The following is a 20,582-nucleotide window of genomic DNA, read 5'->3' on the forward strand; positions in this document are numbered from 1 at the left end:
CATCACGTGAAAAGAGTTGCCACTTAAAGGGGTGCTGCAACGGTGTGTCATGCATTCTGACTTCTTTACAATGTTAAACGTGCTGTCTTCTCATGCTTAACGTGGTCAACTTGTCAAAAAATCAGTTGGGCGTATTACGTAGTATTTCGATCGTACAGGTTTTGGAAAGTTTTTTTCGAACATATAAAACTTTCTCGTAACAATTTTTCTTAGTCCCTTGTTGGACAATTCTCCCAGAAAAGCACGCAGCACGCGGCAGCAAGGAGAGCAGGAGAAGGAGCATGCGCAGGCGTCACTTTCTCTTTTGTGCAGGAGAGAGAGAGAGAGAGAGAGAGAGAGAAGTTCAGGTGTTTGTTTGTTCACTGCATTTGGGTGATGAAGGTTATATAAACGGTGGATGTAACGCTGGATGTAACGCTGTTTTTACTTCCAAATCCAAAGGATGAAGATGTAAAGAACCAGAGGATAAAAATATTTTCCCCACGATTGCACAGCAGTATAATCCAAACCTTTTGTCATTTTACTGACAACTTTTTCTCCAACCTTGGCGAGTTCAGAGTGGGATTTGCTAAACGCTTGTCCATGAACGATCGGTCAGCATGACTTTATTTGGACCAATAAACATCTCTGAATCACAACCTGTAAGTGTGATTAGCATATAGCATTTATGCATTTGGCAGACGCTTTTATCCAAAGCAACTTACACTGCATTGTACTATACATTTCTATCTGAGTATGTGTAATCCCCTGAATCGAAGCCATGTCCTTAGCATTACTAGCGCCATGCTAGTATGCTGTAATGTTTCATAAGTCAGCCACGTTAGCATTGCGGCTAACGCATTAACGTGGTTTTACTGTTACTGTTTAGCTGTGGGTCCTTTCGCTTACATAAGTGTCATCATCTTTATAACACAAATCGATGCTATTTTTCTAACCTTAGCATCTCTGTGTACTAATAATCTTTGTGTAAGTTAATAATAAGCCTCCAAGAGCTGAAATGTAGCTGTGCATTTATGCGGAAAGACCATAGACTGTATAAAATATGGAAGTAGTGTCCGTGACGTCACCCGTAGATTTCTGATGAGCTGTTTTGAAGCTTAAAGTGGGTGGAGCCGGCAGTCGCTATTTTAGCAGTGCGTCACTCCCGAATAATTGTAAATGGGCAAAGAGGCGGGACGTGGTTGGGGTTTGAAACCAATTGTCACTCAACTGGCCACGCACCTAATTTGCAGAATTTTAAGGCTTAATATAAGTTTAACGGGTGAGTTATAAAAAAATTCACCCTTCTCACAGTTGTCATGAAGGGTAAAATTAGCTATATAGACCAAAATCATCTTTTAACCAGACTGTAAACATGTTTTTTTCTGCTGTAAAGTTGGGCATTTTAACATGGGGCTCAATGAGATTCTGCTCTGTTTTGGAGCCCGCCTCTAGCGGCCGGTCAATGAATTGCAGTTTAAGTCACTTCCGCGTTGGCTTCACGAGAGAGATCGGAAGGTTGCCGCTTGGGAAAGACCAATCACAACAGACTGGGGTAGCCGACCAATCAGAGCAGTGGGCTTGCGGAAGGGAGGGGTTTAGAGAAATGAATCTTCAAACTGCTAAGAGGGAACCGTTTAGAGATCTTTGAGAAATGGGGCGATATTAAATGCATATTTTGAGAAAATGACAGCGTTTTTTGACTCAAATACAATATTAGGACATTTAAAAATAGAACATAATGGGCACTTTAAGATTTAATTATAAATGTATAATAATAATAAATATAAAAAAGCTGAAACTGGAAGTGCTTTTGAAGCACTGTTTACATCTTTCGAAGTGGTCTATACGTTGAATTTTCAATCTACCCAGCTTCAATGTTTGTTTAGTTAAAATCACCATATATAATAAAAATATAAAAAATTAAAAGGACGAAAAATGACATCATATTTTATTAGCTAAATGGCCTAGTTCTGATGGTAATGTCACAGTTGTCTCTCTCTCTCTCTCTCTCTCTCTCTGGTAAGGGCATGTGTTCATGCTGAGCGGAGGAGATTAGGAGACTCCCTACCTATACACACCTCCTGTTTATATTAATCACACACACACACACCTGTTTTCAAGGCTTCTGCAGTCAGTATTCATCTCCGTTTCACTACAAGACCATGATCTCAAATCTTTTAATATGTTTTGACACACAGGCTCAAATATATTCAGTGCACGTCAAATTCTGCATAAACATTATTAATGACTGGAACTTGCTTTTCTGCTTCTAGCAAAACTGTTAGAACCCTATCCATCAAGAATGAATTACAGCAATCACTGATATTTAGCCCGGCTGATTTATTGGCCACTTTGTGAACTTTTCCTTTTTGTTTCAGAATGTTTGTGTAAATACAGTGTTAAATAATATAGTGCTGTTAACATGTAACCTCAAATTCATTCTCTGATCCTGTTGTTGAAGCATTGCTTTTTTAGCACAAGCACACTGATCCAAATGTATTCCTTAAAATGTATATAAAAATTAATAACTAAATCACTGACTGCGGTGTTACAGTTGGGTATATTAGGGCCATATAATTGAGTTTTTACCAAGTTCATTTGAATTTTTCTGAGTTCTGTGTTTTCCATTCTTTTACTATACAATAATTTTATATTTGTCCACATACTGTAGTATACTATTCAATTATTTACAATGGTAAACTGCAGTAAAATTCCTCCTTTTGCAGATACAATGGTATAATATTTAATATATTAGTTTAGTAAATATAAGTATACTCTAGTGTTAATAGTTGATCAATTTACTGCTAGAAAACTACAATTTACTATAGTAAATATTATATTACAACAGTGTTTTAATCTGGATGTATACCAGACTTTTATTTTGACGGGTCGTCGCAAAGAGTGTGTGGACGATATCTTTTCTCTAGCAGTGAAATGCTTAAGAAATAAACTCTCAGATCAGCTCCGGAGATCATACAGAGTCCTCATACAAAGACGCAGACAAATGCACGAGTGCCACACGCATGTACGTGTAGTAATGCGTTAAACAGCTCATTCACATTCACGCAAAACAAGCAGGTGACATATTTAAAGAGCCGGATAGTACAGTACAGTGGACTCAGTACAGCAGGAAAACAAGTTTTAGACGCAAAAACAACTAAAATAGCGGTGCACCATTGATTTACATCACACGCAAACAAGCACCGCGACAAATACACCTCACACAAACAAGCGGCTCTGTCTAAAACACGTGCAAAACTGTATCGCACGCGCGCTACATTGGCAAATTTATTCTTAGCACAGACAGATTTTTCCATAGCATGTACGATATATACGTCGCACTGCTTATACCTGTTATCTACATGTTGTTTTGACCATAGAAACAGCAGTTAGTGTTGTAAAATCAGAAAAATTGATTCTTCATAAATTACAAAAAAAAAAACAATGCTTACAGACACGCAGCACTGACAATCTAGACTGCTCTGGTTTCCAGATGTCTTTGTAAAGGAAAGTAGGCCAATTATGTTGCCAAATCAAAAAAGCACTCAAACCAGCTCTTCAACCCTATACTGCCCTTAGTTATTCACCATTAATTCTCTCCAACAGAGAGACAACACATCTTTCTACTCTATGAACATGTGAACAAACACAACTGAGATGTGTCATATCGGTTCAAATGTGGGTGTGATAGCGTTTAAAGAAAAGCTGTGGGAATTACTTATTACGAGAGCCGACGGCTATACGCTCTTAAAAATAAAGGTGCATTAAAAGGTTCTTCGATGCCATAGAAGAACCCTTTTCGTCTAAATGGATCCATAAAGAACCTTTAACGTCTGAATAACCTTTCTGCTTCACAAAAGGTTCTTTGTGGCGAAAAAAGGTTCTTCAGATGATAAAAAGGAAAGAAAGAGATGGTTCCTGAAAGAACCTTTGACTGAATGGTTCTTTGTGGAACCAAAAATGGTTCTTCTATGGCATCGCTGAGAAGAACCTTTTAAGCACCTTTATTTTGAAGAGTGTAATATGAATAGCGCATTAGAAATGGCCGCCATCATTATAACATAGTCGAGTATTTCTGTAACCAACAGTGGTGTCTAAAGAGCAAGAATATATTATAACACTTAAGGACACCCTCAAAAAGTCTTATTTGTGTTAATCAACCATTTTACGATTCACAATCTTTATATTCATATTACTGTAACAGTCAATTTGTTGCTGTCCTGCAGCATATCAGATGGCAGACAATGAAGACATGCAATTCTCCGCTAATGACGACTGCTGGCATGGTTCATTGGGGGCAAAGAGAGGGGTTGAATGAAAACAGACAGAGGCCCCTCGCTCCTTCTCTCGTTCGTCCTCAATAATTCAATAAAGCAAATGAAGACTGACCCCATTCACTCTTCCATGTTTGGCACATCTGAACCATATATCCCATTATGCAAATCTCTCAAGGGTAGAATGACTGAACACATGCCCACTGTCTCAGAGGTCATGGGTTTGTCAGCAGAGTAAACAAAGTTTAACGTTTTCATGTGTGTGTGCACTCGTGGGGATTTGTGAGGATCAGACGATCCCGTTCCCTCTTCAGACATCAATTTCCTGTATGAATCGAAGGTCTTTGGACAGCCCCTGCACATCTGAAGTCAGAGATCAGCCCTTCCTGAGAAAAGGGTCACCATATCTGCTGCCCAAGTCAACGTGTGATTCTCAAAAACGTCTGATGTGGCGGCCCATTCCTGCTATTTAATTATCATATGAGAAATCAACTCAGTCATTGTAAAAATGATAAATGCGTTAATCGAAGTAGAAATAACAATCAATCTCACCGTGAAGAACACACGAAAGCGAATACAACATTCAATCAAAATGAATACATTGTTATTTTTTAATATAACACTGATTTTGTTTATTGATCCACATAACCATAATTTACTGCTTAAAGGGACAGTTCACCCAAAAATGAAATTTCCAAACCTGTATGAATTTCTTTGTTCTGATTAGGCCTGTCACGATTATTAAATAACCGTCTCATGGCGATTGTTTGGCCTCGTCGTGATGGTTTCAGATCATCGCAATTATTGCACATCTCTATAGAAGACACTAGGGGGAGCTGTAGTGCATCTGCATATTACATATTTTAGTGTATTTATTGTAACTAACGCATTGTAATACTTGTAAAACATACCACCGCAACACAATAAAAACCAAAGCATATACCATAAAAATAACCTGCAGTACATTTTCATATTATTTAAGATAATCTCAGTGTGAAAACCAGTCTACCAACATTTCATTAACATAGAAGTAAAAACTTATTGTAGTCTTGTAAGTGAGAAAAAAACAGACTAGAAGCTTTTCTATGACTGATAGTATTTTAATGGTGGCTTCAATTCACACCTGATCAATTTACTTCATTTACCAGTATTTGGTGGTTGTATTATTGACAGGTAAAAGCCTAAACCTTAAATATATGATAAACCACTATTTTCCGATGTATTTCCAAGAAAAAAAACATATTTTTTATATTCAGAACAATATGGTTGTTTCAAAGCTGAATCAAAAATGCATGAGAATTAAATGTCAAAGCTCTAAAACAGACAATTAATCGCCAAAGCCCCAAAACAGACAATTAATCGTCATAATCGCAATAATTTACTAGACAATTAATCGTCAGCCAAATTTCATGATCGTGACAGCCCTAGTTCTGATGAACACAAAGAAAGATATTTGACAGAAAGTCAGAAACCAAACAGATCTCAACCCTCATTTACTGCCATAGTAGGGACAATACATACTGGGAGTCAACGGGGGATGAGATCTGTTTGGTTACTGACATTCAGGGTGAGTAAATAATGACAGAATTTTCATTTTCGGGTGAACTATCCCTTTAACTGATTGAGTGCTTTTTTGTTGGCTGAGTAAAGACAAAAGACACCACAAGACACCACAAAGTGGTGACATATAAATCATATCAAATTGAGCTAAAATTACAAAGGCTATAAAAAAAGAATGTCATGTACTACTGCAACAAATTGACAGCTGTAGTAGTATTCACGCCCACAGAATTTCAGCAGAATAGAAATGCAGGTCATGCGCAAAGTTCTACACGTGTCTCGACCCTTGTGTGTTTGTCTAAATATTAATACCTGCTGCTGCCAATAAAAGTACAGTATTCTCTGCTTTATTTAATACTAGCCATGCGATTCAACTATTTAGCAAACAACGCAAACATAACACCCTAGACTGCACGTGAAAAGCGTGTCGCTTCAACCACCCTCATATCTTAACACAGATCTCAGGAATGGGACGTTGGGAACTAAGATTCCTTCACGTTCAGAAATAAAAACACAAACAAACTTTTTTGTTTGAAAAATTCGGAACATTTCTGAAATGATGCAAGATTAGTGTTAATGTTAAGACAGCATGCTGTTTAAAAAACTAAGTATTCAGCTTGTTTAATATTGTCCATACAGTTGCAAGAAAACAAACTCACAAACTTAAATGCCAATTTGTTTGGGACCGAATGCGTCCAGACTGAATTTTTGTCACATTTGGTAAAAGTTTTAATGTTGATAAAAGTGTAAAATGATCATGATCTAAAAAACTTGGGGATCCTCAGGCAAACTCATGCACAAACTCTATTTGTAATGTGTACAGGCTCTTCTGAGAGCCATCACAAACATGGTTCAGATCAAGACCATATCAACAACCAATATCCAAAAGTCAAACATCCAGCATCATGCAGAAGAGATAAAATGCCATGTATGCACCATAAACCAGTGCAAAGTGTAACACTTCTAGAAATGATGTCTGTCTTAATGTGTGTGATGGACTAGTCACCCATCATGACCCATCCAACCAAACATTTGGCACATGAGAGGACGGACCAGGCCATGAAGCAGGTAAGTAAAGTGGGACAGGTCTGCATTAAAGATTAATATGAGACAAAGCCTGACTCCACCATGCTGTGGTCGCCATTACCTGCGATATGAGCGCAGAAACTACAAACAGAAGACTAGCATGCAACGCACTAACCATATAATTGCGTACAGCTAAAAGAGAAACAAGGGAGAAAATGCCCTCATGATTTCACTTGTATAAACACTTTGATAGTGCAGACATTTTTGTTTGCTTCTGCACGTTAAACAATTCTGATACCGTGTTGGGTTACCACTTAATGTTCCAATGCTAAAGTTGAACTCTGAAGCACAACCACTTCTCTTACACGACGAAAACATACAAAAAATTCCTTTCACGTACACACGACAGCGAATTACCATATCAAAACGATATGCATTTACACGGATCCGGGAAAATGAATAAAAACGCTGTATTAGGCATACCAGGCCAGTGGATGGCGCTGTGGCGCTGTAAAGAAAAACCACGTGCCTGCGCACATACGCATACCCTGTTTTAAGCTAAAAGCGCTTTTAATACACTTTGTCTGCGTGCATGTGTGTTCATAGATTGTGTATATAAATGCATATAAAACGCATGCGTATGACATCATCGTTTTTGGAAAACGCCGCCTCAGAGTTTACACAGAGACGATAACGCCGTCGTTTTCAAAAACTTGCACTTTGAGACCCGTTTTCAAAAGTTTGCGTTTTTAGTACCCCAAAACGCTGTTGTTGCGTAAATGAACAGCCAAAACGCATCAAAAGTTTTCCATTTTTAGTTAAAAACGGTCTCGTGTAAACGGCCTCTAAGACACTCCGTTCAAAAACCAGTAATTCAGTCAAAACCCTTTGATGTTTTTAGCGTCCATAATTTCTATCACAAGACTTGATCATTATCAACGTAGCATTAAAGTAACTGTCTTCAATTTAACTGCTATCATCAATCTTGCTAAACATGTTAGTAAAAGTTAGTAAGACTGTCCACATGATTATAGCTAGCTACCTGAATAACACATCTGGTTTGATGGCACAGACATTTGAAGGTCACTCTATCACCGGTTTGAGCACTGAGGATTGTTATCATCACAGAAATGCCAAAACGCACATTATGTATGTACAGCAGGTCCTGCATATGCATGTTTTTGACTGTCATATGAATAAGAGGCAGCAACATTCCTTCATACTGAGGCGTGTAATCTCTCTGGAAACATCCACCTTAGCACAGAGAGAAGCCGACTATTAAAGATCAAGCGTGTTTGATCCTGATCAACCCCCGCTAAGACCCTGATGCATCAGTCTGATGACTAACACCATACTGACACCCTCAACTCCCTCGCATAAAGCTTCTACAGACGTGCTCAAATGTGTTGGTACCCCTCCACATAAAACGAAGACTGCACAATTTTCCTGCAAAGGTTTCCTGTAGCTCTCAATGAGACGTCTGCAGGTAGTTTGGCCCACTCCTCCTGAGCAAACTGCTCCAGCGGTCTCAGGTTTGATGGGTGCCTTCTCCAGACTGCAAGTTTCAGCTCTTTCCATAGATGTTCCATAGGATTCAGATCAGGACTCTTCAGAATAGTCCAATGTTTTGTTCTTATCCATTCTTGGGTGATTTTAGCTGTGTGTTTTGGGTCATTATCCTGTTGGAGGTGCCATGACCTGTGACTGAGACACTGGGCAGTACGTTTCACTCCAGAATGCCTTGATAGTCTTGAGATTTCATTGTGGCCTGCACAGATTCAAGGCACCCTGTGCCAGATGCAGCCCCAAACATAACCGAGCCTCCTCCATGTGTCACTGTAGGTATGGTGTTCACTTCTTCGAAAGCTTGATTTGTTCGTCTGTGAACATAGAGCTGATGTGACTTGCCAAAAAGCTCCAGTCTTGACTCATCTGTCCAAAGGACATTCTCCCAGAAGGATTGTGGCTTGTCAATATGGGTTTTAGCAATCCTCCTGGGTCTTCTTCCATGGAGCCCACTTTTGCTCAAAAAGCGATGGATGGGGTGATCAGAAACTGACGTACCTTCACCTTGGAGTCTCTTTGGCAGTTATCCTTTTTCTACCATTGGCACTATCCTTCTGTTCAATCTGGGGTGGATTTTCCTCTTGCGGCCGCGCCCAGGGAGGTTGGCTACAATTCCATGGACCTTAAACTTCTTAATAATATTTGCAACTGTTGTCACAGGAACGTCGAGCTGCTTGGAGATGGTCTTGTAGGCTTTACCTTTACCATGCTTGTCTATTATTTTCTTTCTGAGCTCCTCAGACGACTCTATCCTTTGCTTTCTCTGGTCCATGTTCAGTGTGGTGCACACGATGACACCAAACAGCACAGTGACTACTTTTCTCCATTTAAATAGGCTGAATGACCGATTACAAGATTGGATACATGTGTGATACTAATTAAAGAAACTAATTAGTTTGAAATATCACTATAATCCAATTATGTTTATCTTTTCTAAGGGGTATCAACAAATGTGTCCAGGCCATTTTAGAATATCTTTGTAGAATAAGCAATAATTCATCTCTTTCCACAGCTTCTTTGCTTTATTCTAGGACATACCAAAGGCATGCAAGTATACATGATACAATAGCTTTTAATTTCATCACTCTTCAAGAGGAATGAAGCATTATTTCAATGAGCTGCAAGGGTACCAACACATTTGAGCATGTCTGTATATGCTTTCCTGCAGGATACTGTAAAACATTTCTCTACTAGAAAATGAATGTCCGTAGAGCCTCCGTGTTTACACCTTTTAGAGAACCGACCTTCAAATAGCATAGGAGGAAGTACTTTGGCATCTAAAAACACACACAAATCTCATGAAACACGGATTTGCAGCAAAATGGACGTATCTGATGCATTCCACTTGTATGTACAATATGAAGAGTTTGGTTCCAAAATGAGATAACTCTTCAAAAGTCATGCATTTTTTATTGTGCATTCCAATTAATGTCAATCAAACTGCAGTTGGTTTGTTTTGATTTAAGCCACAATAACTAAAAAATACAGCTAACTAACACAATAAAAACATGATAAAATATAACACATTTTTTTACTTTTGAACCCAACATTTTAAAAACAGAGTTATCTCATTTTGGAGCCAAACTCTTCATATATACACATACATCAGCTGTTCTTGTAGATAACTCTTTGATAAGGCTGCAGATGTACTTTAGACAAGAGTCAGGTTCTAATGACAGCTCAAAGTACACAAACATAAAGCACGTCCTATTCATACACCTCAAACTACGCCTGAGAAAAGCACTCTATTGACTGATCTAGTTAATCTTGCACTATGGAAATGTTTTATTCTTGCAATGTTTAATTTAGTTTAGACCCGGTGTGGTGTTTTTCACGGACAGTCTGTGGACCCCTGGAGGTCTGTGAAGTTACTGCAGGGGCCTATAGAAATATAAGACAATGTTTAAAAACGTCACGTGTGGTAAATAATTTCACATTTGTTTATATATTCACTTTTTTGTTTATTTATATATTTGAAACAAAAATATTTTGTTTCAAATATATATTTTTAAATGCGATTTTGTGTTATTTTTTATATTAGGGTAATAACCATCAACCTTTCGTGTTATCTGCAGTTTGCCTCCATCGTGCGTATGTGTAAAGTTTACTATAGGCCTATTGCAACAGCATTATAAACTGAACCAGGGACAGGAACTGACAGAACGGAGACGCACAAGGTAAACACATAAACCGAAAGGTAAAGAGTGTTATTATGAGCCTATGAGTTTGTGGTAAAGTCCTGCTTTTTAATATTTTGGGTCTCTCAGGGTTGGCTGATGTGTCTATGGTTGGGCTAGTTTAAACATATAACAATTGTAGGATACAACAGTGTGAGTATTTTGGATAAACATTAGCAGACTGCTGCTTCCGACACTCGGTTAGAAAGATTGTGCAGTGTCAGAGGTCATGGGTTCCTTGACCCCGCGTGACCCTACGCGCCCTCCGGTCACCAACCACAAACCGCTCAAAGAGCCACACAAGGAAAACATCAGGCAATCTCTCACATACAACCTTTAACTTAAACGAGTTCACAATTCTAAGACCTAATGACCAGGAAAGCGTCCTATAATCATATTCTGTGGGTTTTAGTTTATGTAGTCCGATTCATCGTAAAACATGCATCATAAACGTTCATAAACAGCTCTCGTAAGACGGTGTTTTCAGTGCTTTTAACATCCATAAATAACTAGATCTCAATGCAACTATTGGAACTCGTAAAGAACTTGTAAAAAGCACGTCCTCTCTTACATTTTTAGATATTAAAGAGCTTGTCAAATCCAGAGTCGCGCTGCGTTCCATGCAGTAGTCACTCAGTGTATGCGTGCGCGCGCCCGCGCGCGTGTAAGTGGGTCAACCAGCTGGATTTAAATGTCAGCAAATAAATGACTGACACATAAAGAATCCAATCACATTTAGAAACTAAAGACTGTACGTTAGTTAAGCTCAGGGGCAAAAACACATCGACATCCGTACAAAAACCCATGCGCGTGAAAAGAAAGGTTGAATAAAAGTGCACGTACAGTGGTTGGATCCGCTCCAGTGCTGATGTCTGATTGAAGAGCTGAATGGATGAGGCATCTTGTCTGGGATCAGACATCCTCTGCTCTGATTATAGTAATCCATCATGAGGAAGGGGTTCACGTCAACACTCTCGTACATGATCAGATCGGACTTAATTCCTCAGGACAACACCACGACTGCACGTTACTTCTCGCATAGAGATTCAACAGAGGGACTGATCCATCCCAAACGTTCCCAGATATTCCCAGAGGAGACGAGGGACTACGAAATCACGTCAAACTAAAGATAAAGCCCGTGTGCATGATCCCGCTCGACCCAAGCAGTGTCTGTTGAAATGCAACTTTTTTTGCAAAATATGATGTATTCACACGTCAAGACGTCCTTGTTTTAAAAGTGCAAATTCTATATAGATCTTATTAATTCTATATAATATAACGTAGACCGTACTCCAAAGCCTCGCTCGGTTTATTCATATAATTTATAAATAAAATACAGCGTAAACGAGACAGGACTTCATCAGTTAAATGTCCAGTGCTGAGTGATGAGTCCGGGATTATGTGCCGTGATTATTTTGTCCGGTCTCTTGATCTGCTCCGTGCTCTGGTCAAACTCTTCCTCCAACGTTAAAAAGGTTTCTTCTAAAATGTGTATAATCGCTCGTATGATCGGCTCGTGTGTGTTGTTAATCCGCGCGACTGCCGTGAGTCCACGAGCTCGGCGCAACAGAGAGTGTGAGCGGACCGTGACGAGAGCGAGCAGCTTTTTGTAAGCCCTGCCCACTAGCGGTGACGAGGGAAGAGGCTGCTTCTAGCCACGCCCCCATCCACCTTTCTCCCTCATCTCCGCCCTATTAGAATCGAAGTCTACGCGCGTTGTCTCGAAATCGGTCTAAACACGTTGACAAAAGTCACTGAAATAGCTTATGTTTCTCTGGATTTACGATATATAATGAAGCCATTTATCAATCATTTCAAACTGGAAGTTGATGAATTAAAATAACACGTTATAACTGTGTAGCATATTGACGTCTGGGAGAGCAAAACAATAAGAATCAGGATGTATGGTATTCCTAAATGTATCAGAACTACATGCATGGATTTTTATATTTTATTTAATTCTAGATGACAGGATATCGTAAACATGTCCGGTTTTATGAATTATACACAGCATGTGGTCTAAGTTTTCATTCCTCTTTAAGTTTCTCCCGCCCAACTAGTTTGGCCCCTCACTAGTTCTCTCATCGCTCATTTACTCTCCTCTCTCTCTCTCACTCCATTACCGTATTACTAATTTGCCTAATGTTATGCGGCTGAACTTTCTCTGAACCCGTGGAAAAAGGCAGTCTCACCTCTCAATGACCCATTCCATGACACAGATTCGCTCCCATGCCTTTCTCATCTGACATCACACAAAGACGTTCCACCGTGTTCACCAGCCACACACAACCGCGCTCAGCGACAAGAGCGCTTTCCTTTGAAAGACACACTGGTAGTTTCTGCAGAAAAACACCTTGAATGAGTTGCGCAACAGGCAGCCGCTTCGTCCAGACGTGTCTGAGTCACTCTAAAGCATTTACTTCACTCCTTTCAAATATCCAAATTGATTCGAGAGTTTCAGGAAGGAAGAAAAGTTTGTTCAAAGTGATCGTGCGGGAGGTGGAAACTAGCCCAGCATTTTCAAACCCTGAAGTCTGGACGTGAAGTGATTTTACACAATTTTCCCACACGTTAAGAAGCTCTATGGACACGGAGACCAGTGCTTCAAAACGTACTCTTAAGTCAAATGTTGCAGTGGTGAAAATAACTGTGTGGGTGTTATAATGCAGTACCCGATCTGTTTGTGCGAGCTGATAAGATAAACCCGCATTCCTGCACATTACTGTCCCTCCATTCCTGCAGTTCACATTAGTTTGAAGCATGCGTGTTAAGACACGATCTAAATTCGATCGATCCATTAAATAGGAGCCGTTTTGAAAATGTAAACCTCTTCTGCAACTGAGATTTCATTCTGAATAATGAAGTAACAGAGCAAGATTAATTAAGATGATTTGATTGACTGTCAAATTAAAAACAAGATCAAGTGATGGTCTAACGTAGCCCTGATTATGTTTAGGCGAGGATTAAAATTGAGACCTTGCGAGAAGTGAGAATGTGCGATTCATGCCAGAAAGATGAAACAATGTATGAGTTTTTGTGAGTTTAGTCCTCTTTCAGCACACGTGCATTTATCTCCATTCAACCTCTTGACCGAAACATGATGGAGGATTACACAACACGCACCGAAAAACAGAAAGCCTCTGATGAGTGCCACCCCCATGCCAGGGAGCTCGGTGTTTGAGTGGGGTGATAAAGGGGGTAAACGTGGGTTTATGAGCCAGGCTGAGGGCCGTTCTAGTGGATGGTACCTTTAAGGGTGTTACACTGTTTTTATAACCCACACTAAAATGAATCATTTCCAGGAAGTTAAGAGAGGTGCCCTAAAACAGGACAATAGTGCTTGGCCTTTCACATGACGCATAGATTGTCACCGGCCTCGTGTGCATTAGTTTGGTGTTTTCAAGGTTGCTTTCATGACCTAAAAAATCTTTCTCAGAACGCTTCTCTTTGGATAATTAAGTGATCAAATTGATCGGGGGCTTGCCTGGGATCTTCTGTTAGAGTATCAGTAGTAGTAGTAAAAGAAATGGTAACAGATTTGGATTTGGATTCTACATTTAAAAGCAAGCAAAACAGTCTTAATCTGGATAATCTAAAGCGGCAACAACGTGAGCCATGTGTGTTGAAGACCAACTGGAGCACTGCAGTATACGTCTTCCCTGACGCTTACGTTCCTGTTTGTGTTGTTGTTCTTCTACCAATGAATCCTTCCTCAAAGCAAGCACGGCTTTTCATCTTTTAGTGCACGACCGAAAGGAGTCAGGACTGCGAGTTATGAAAGGCTGGAAACTCTAGTCAAGAACCGTGTCCACGAGGACGAGCTCCGAGTTAGTCTGTTCTTGGATCGTTGAGTTTGAGCAGTTAAGACGTGGTTTAACTAGGCAGGATGAAATCAGGAATCTGGAATTGAGAGTGTGGGAACACCTTTCAGCCCGTGAAGAACGTTGAGAAGAAAACTAAAGAATGAGAAGAGATTGACCTAGCATGGGCTAGTATGGGCTAGTATGGCAGATAATGTAGGACATAAGTAGAAAGACAACGTTTGTTCTTGTTACTATTGCAAGATCATAACAAATCTCTCTCAAACAATGTCCAGAGCTTTCCGAATCGTTCTGCGATTGAGTTTTTTCTGTGACTGTTTCCACAGCTTTGCCATAGTTACGATAACTGTGGTATTTGGGCTAGATTTTCGGTTGTCATTGCACATTTTTTCCAAGGGTTAGAAAAGGAAAAAGTAGCATGGACAAATATCTCTATATATGACCGAAAACTTTCATCTTCAAGCTATTTCCACTGCATTCACACACTACACGCATTGAATAAACCCGTGACTTTGGTGTTGTTAACTCTACCGGGTGAGCTGTTAGCGCTGTGATGTTAGCGGTATTCCAGAGCTTTCTAGAGCTCCGCCAAGTAAATCAAAGCTGAAGCAGTCTTGGGTGTCAGGGTGGCGTGTTTCATAAATCTAGACACACAAGACGTTGCATTGTAGTTTTATTCTCTCTGACCTATCATTCTTCAAACACACAGAGACATGGCCCCTTTAATGCGCCCTACAGAGCACACTCAGGCATTTATGGCACACTCTGGAGCTCTGGCGAGAGGTCTTTATAGCACATGGCTGATGTACGGCAGCCATAACCTGCTATAGTGCTCAATCTACACATTCAGCCAAGCAGAATCCATTCTTACAGAGAAAAGCACCAGCAGGTAAAGGGGGTTTTAATACGGTATGGTACGGAGGGGTCATTTCAAAAGTTATTTTGTATTACGGTAATGATATATTATTATGTTAACTGAAATGTTTGAGGTTATATCATTTATGCATTATATCATTTTTGTTTAGAGAAAATGTGAGAAAAATATCTTGAGCTCACTTTGCATGAATTGCTGCCCCTAATACTGAGGCATTCATGTTTTAGACAGCAAAATCTGTATATACTGCCAGCTCTGAACCAGACATGAACATGAACATATACACATTTGTCAGATGTCAAACAAATGCATTCAAGGCATACATTAAAAAAGAATAAGCGTGTTACCTGAGAATAAAACCCACAACCTCTGCAGTGTGCTAGCAATTGAGCTACAAGAACAGATTCACGAAAACTTCCTTAAAGGAACAGTTCACCTAAAAAGAACAATTCTGTCATCGTTTACTCACTCTCTTATTATTTCAAACCTGTATGACTTTCTTTTTTCTGCAGAATACAAAAGAAGATATTTTATAGAAAGTTGGCAACCGAACAGTAACAGCACGCATTCACCTCTATTGCATTGACACAAAACCAATGCAAGTGAATGGGTGGCAGGTAATAACATTCATCAAAATATCTTCTTTTGTGTTCTGTCAAAGAAAGAAAGTCAAACAGGTTTGAAATAACACGAGGGCGAGTTCCTTTAGAGACCAAGTAAAAACTGGACAATAACCGTGAGAAAGCAAAAGAAAGGACACGATTTCATTAATCAAGATGCTCTGATTGTTGATACACACATACACCTGCCCTGCACTCACTGTGTCCATCCATCCAAGCGCCTGTGAAAGCCCATCCTTGTGATGTTGAGCTCGGGTAAGCCAGCACGCAGCCAAGAGCAAAGGGAGAGAGACGCTTTTGGGTTGAGAGCTGTTGAAGAGGATTAGTCCGTTCTGAGTGTCGGATGTGGGACGGGGGGGGGGGATTACTTTCTTCTGTGCTGGTGCTGTAGGCATCCCGTATGACATGCACTTGAGACTTGCACCGGGCCATCAAAACACACCTGATCCAGCATGCAGAGAGCAAGTGTGGAGTGGGCTTGTGTGTTTGTATCACTCCGGGATACTGAAAGAAAGCGTGAAGAGAATTCTGAAACAACTGAGCAACAGGACGGTTCGGAAATGTTTGGATGTTAAATGTTTGCATTAAAGCAGGTGGAGTTGCAGGCCACACAAACGGATGCGTTCTTAAATCAATGCTGGTTTCAATAAAAGAAAACTGAAAAACTCTGTTTTACCATGAATTTATTCGAAATGATTGTGGAGACAGTGCCAGGACTGACTATAGAGTCAAATGCTTTACACGCACGCGTGATATAAACCAGACATTCAAAGTGTCGCTGATATCTTTGTTGTGAGTGGTGTGTTGTCAGTAGGAGTGCGATGTGAAATGTGCCCGTCGGAGGCAGTTCAGATGCTAATAGCACATCAGAAATACGGCAAACAAAGGCCCATCACGGCCCCATGACAAATAGCCCTGAGCCCGGGGGGTGTTTGTGGGGGACAGGCTGGGGGTAATGAAATGGATAACTTCCAAACCTCTTCATTAAAGAGAATAGAAGAAGATCAGCATATCAAAGAAGAGAGAGAGAGAGAGAGAGAGAGGAGGGTGTGTGTGTGTGTTTGGGTTAGATAGGGATTGTGGGAGATCTGTGAGCATATAAGAACAGACCCTAGATCAACTATGACATTTTATATTACAGTATTACTACAGATGTACTATTCAATTATTTACACCGACAGAGACTTTATAATATCAAGTTTAATATGAGTGTTTCAAATGGCCCGGGTACTGGTGTGAGTGTAAAAGAGGGCAATATATGACATTATTTCATATGTTTAACTCTTATCTTTCTCCGCTTAGCACTTCTTTACGTAATACTGACATTGTTTTACTACTTACAGTATATTATTGAATAGGTTTCGCCTTTATCTGTCATGAATATTGTTCGATTAAAGAAAAAGTTCTTGTTGATTATTATTTGACGTCTGTTTTTAATAGACAGTAAAGTATGATCTTTAACTAGTTATTAGGGCTCTTACGGTATCAGATTTTCACTTCATTATTATCGTGACCAAAGGACTTTACGATAACAATATATATATATTTTTCTAAATGAACAAGTAATGCTTTCAGTCAAATCACACTTAAAATTCAAGTGTAAGAACTAGAGACTCAGTTTGTGACCATTGTGGCAAAACTTTAAACGGGTGCTGAATTATTGACGATATTACCGCATGTGTATAATTAACACGATATCAATAACCCCGTTTTTTCATGGTTTGTACCAGTATATTGTGACACCCCTATATTTGACCGTAATATTTATAGAACATTTTAAGGATTCACAGCCAAAATAAATGTTTCTACAGTAGCTAGGTACAACAGGCTGAGCTTCGGTCATCCACGTGAGCCTTTAAAATGAGATTTAAAAGCAAAGGCATCAAAACTTTGTACAGCAAATTTTCGTTCAAAAAATCTCACGAAGCAACCGAGAAAACGTTACTGAGCGTGTGCAGAGAATGGCCTCGTCACTCTCGCGTGTTCGTAATTGAACAAAATTACAATTGCGTCTCGTTACAATTGCGCTCTAGTGAATTCATTTGCATATATTTTACAGGACTCTGGCATGCGACACACACTGCAGGACACTTCAGATAACAGCGTCATGCCGGGGGTCACCGCGGCCCTTGATTAGCATTTAAATGTCTTTGATAAGAGCTGAGAGGACACAGGGCGCTATATCAGCAGATTTGAGCCTCTCCAAACACACTCCAGTATTCATTAGCTCATTCTAGTCCCAGTAAAGCTGATCATTAGAGCAAACAAAACCAGCGCACGCACAGAGAAGCCAGCGGATCACAGTCACTGATAGATCGCTAACTTAAATAAAGAGGGGGCAGTGGGTATACCGATGATATAGTAGGCTACATTACACAGCGAAGTACATCTTTTTATACAGATACAGTAGTGTGGGAAACTGACTAAGAATGATTTTCGTTTATTTGCAAACACACTCACGACTCACGATGACTGAACTCAGCAGAAAGCAGAAGTCATACATTCATCTTTTCCAGAATTTCACGACAAAATAGATTCTAATGTCCTGAATTTCATCTAACTTATATATTCTTTATCACCAGTTTTTTCACTATTGTATAAAAGAAAATAAACATTCTAATTATATTACTGTTTTGCAAATAAGTGAATAAATACAACAATTAACATAAACGACGGTGAAACACTTTATGAGCATCATCATGTTTAATGGTAAGAACTTTCAAGAGCTTTTTGACGTCAAATATATCATTAATCAGAATGCTAATTAAATTAATTGGAGTTTTATTTAAATCTGTACATTTGTTATTTGAACTAGGGTGTAGGATTTATTTATTGCTTGATTATTTTACACAAATGATAATACATGATCCCTTGTGCATTTTCCCGTAAATGCTTTTGTAAGAGTGTAGCATTCATCACATTTCGCCGTTTTTTTTTTTATTCGATCATGATTTTGCAGATTTCCCCCCACATCATCCCAGAAGGCCGAATCACTGCAGATGAACAGACCCCTGTCACAGTGAGTGATCCATGAGCACACACACTGATAATGTTTAACCAGCACACACACACACACCCTTTCAATATACATTCCCCTGTTGTCTCTCTTTCAATGGACTTCTCTGATATTTCAGACCTTTAGAAGTTACATTAGTGCAGCACGACGTGTTAGAGTTGCAACATAAGCAGATATTCAGCCAGGGCTTACAAAGCTTCGGACAAAAAACCTTTGACGACAACACATACCACTGACCTCTCTCCAGTACAGACACAAAAGCAGATCATTTATCTACTCATCTTCATGAAAACACTGCTCTGCGTTCCCACACGCACACGTCTGGTTTTCTGTCTCCTCTCCACACACACACACACACACACAACATTAGAAACGCATTTCAGTTCTTTTCATCATGTCGTGAAGTATTTGTCGTGTTGTTGTGCAAATTAATATCTAATGGAGGAGGTGATAGAATAAAAGATCATGACAGTGCTGATGCTTTAATACAGCCATAAACAAACACTCCTTTCATTCTACTAAACAATGGCATGGTAGTGTTTGAAAGTAATGTTGTGATAAATTTCGGCTCGGTCACAGATGCTGTTGTTTACTAGCGACGATAATTGTGACTCATTCCTCTGTTTGTTAAAACATGCAAAGAGTGTACAGTAACACATGGCTTGTGTCTAATGAAGTAAATAAATGCTCGTTCATTTTTGTGAATTCTTCTTTTTTTATACGCATTTTATGCGATATTCAATATGTAATATTTTGTGTGTTACGCAAAGTGTATGAAACGAAGTCTGATATCACATAAGTAAACAATGGTGCACACTCGCAAACGGTGAAAAATCGACAGCATCAGCCATGAGATCATTTTAGCACCGTGAGAACAATACAGCGGTCTATTGTGCACATGTGTGTCTGTGCGTGTGTGAATACAGCTGAGCTGCATACGCTTGTATGTGTTTTATTCTGCAGTATAAACAAAGTAAATTAAAAGTTCCGAGGGTGAAAAGAATACTCTGATGCGTCAATGTTTGTGTACATCCTCCACACACACACACACACACACACACACACACACACACACACACACACACACACACACACACACACAAACCCGTTAAGTCTGACATCAGTGCAAAAACAGCTTCACATTATGTAACACTACGGTCAAAAAACAAACGAACAAAAACTTAAAGACTTTCATTCAACAACTAGTTTCACAATACTAAACAGTATATGTCAGTTGCAGATAGAACTGAAGGATGCTTGGCAACCATGAACAACTCAAGTCTGCTTTCTGTGTTGTCTAACAATAGGTGTTCATAAAGACTCAGATGCGACAAACGACCACAAACACGGCTGTTGTGATTTGTTGGATTGGTGTTAACACTGCTGGTGTTTGTAGAGTCAGTGTGAAAATGAGAGTTATGGTTCCCAACATTCAACATCCTTCAAAATGTTTCAAACGATGGCATCTGTTGTCAGTGTTCTCAAGTTTGATCTCATCTTCACTTTACTGATGTATAAAAGGAGCAGTAAAATCTTTAGTTAACACATTGCAACTGTCATACTGCCCAGCCCTATAAGTATCATAACTGTGTGTGTGTTCTTTGTGAACATTAAATCATGATAAGATGAATGTGTGCTGTACTCCAGAGATCTTCTGGAAAAATCC

General features: G+C 39.5%; 1 protein-coding gene across 7 annotated transcripts in view; it reads right to left on the minus strand.

The window, feature by feature from the left end:
* raraa (retinoic acid receptor, alpha a) overlaps positions 1 to 20,582 on the minus strand; it is a 102,403-nt gene that overhangs the window by 12,353 nt on the left and 69,468 nt on the right. The window contains exon 1 of one of the 7 annotated variants that reach the window (XM_057358166.1): positions 11,429 to 12,309. The exons of 5 other annotated variants lie outside the window; for them this stretch is intronic. In XM_057358166.1, the coding sequence (XP_057214149.1) occupies positions 11,429 to 11,567 (139 nt within the window). In that variant the 5' untranslated portion in view covers positions 11,568 to 12,309. Of the gene's footprint in view, positions 1 to 11,428; positions 12,310 to 20,582 lie in introns of those variants that run through there. One more of the 7 variants, XM_057358160.1, reaches the window with a different exon arrangement.

This window comes from Triplophysa rosa, linkage group LG18 (genome assembly GCF_024868665.1).
Source record: "Triplophysa rosa linkage group LG18, Trosa_1v2, whole genome shotgun sequence".
Classification (NCBI taxonomy): domain Eukaryota; kingdom Metazoa; phylum Chordata; class Actinopteri; order Cypriniformes; family Nemacheilidae; genus Triplophysa; species Triplophysa rosa.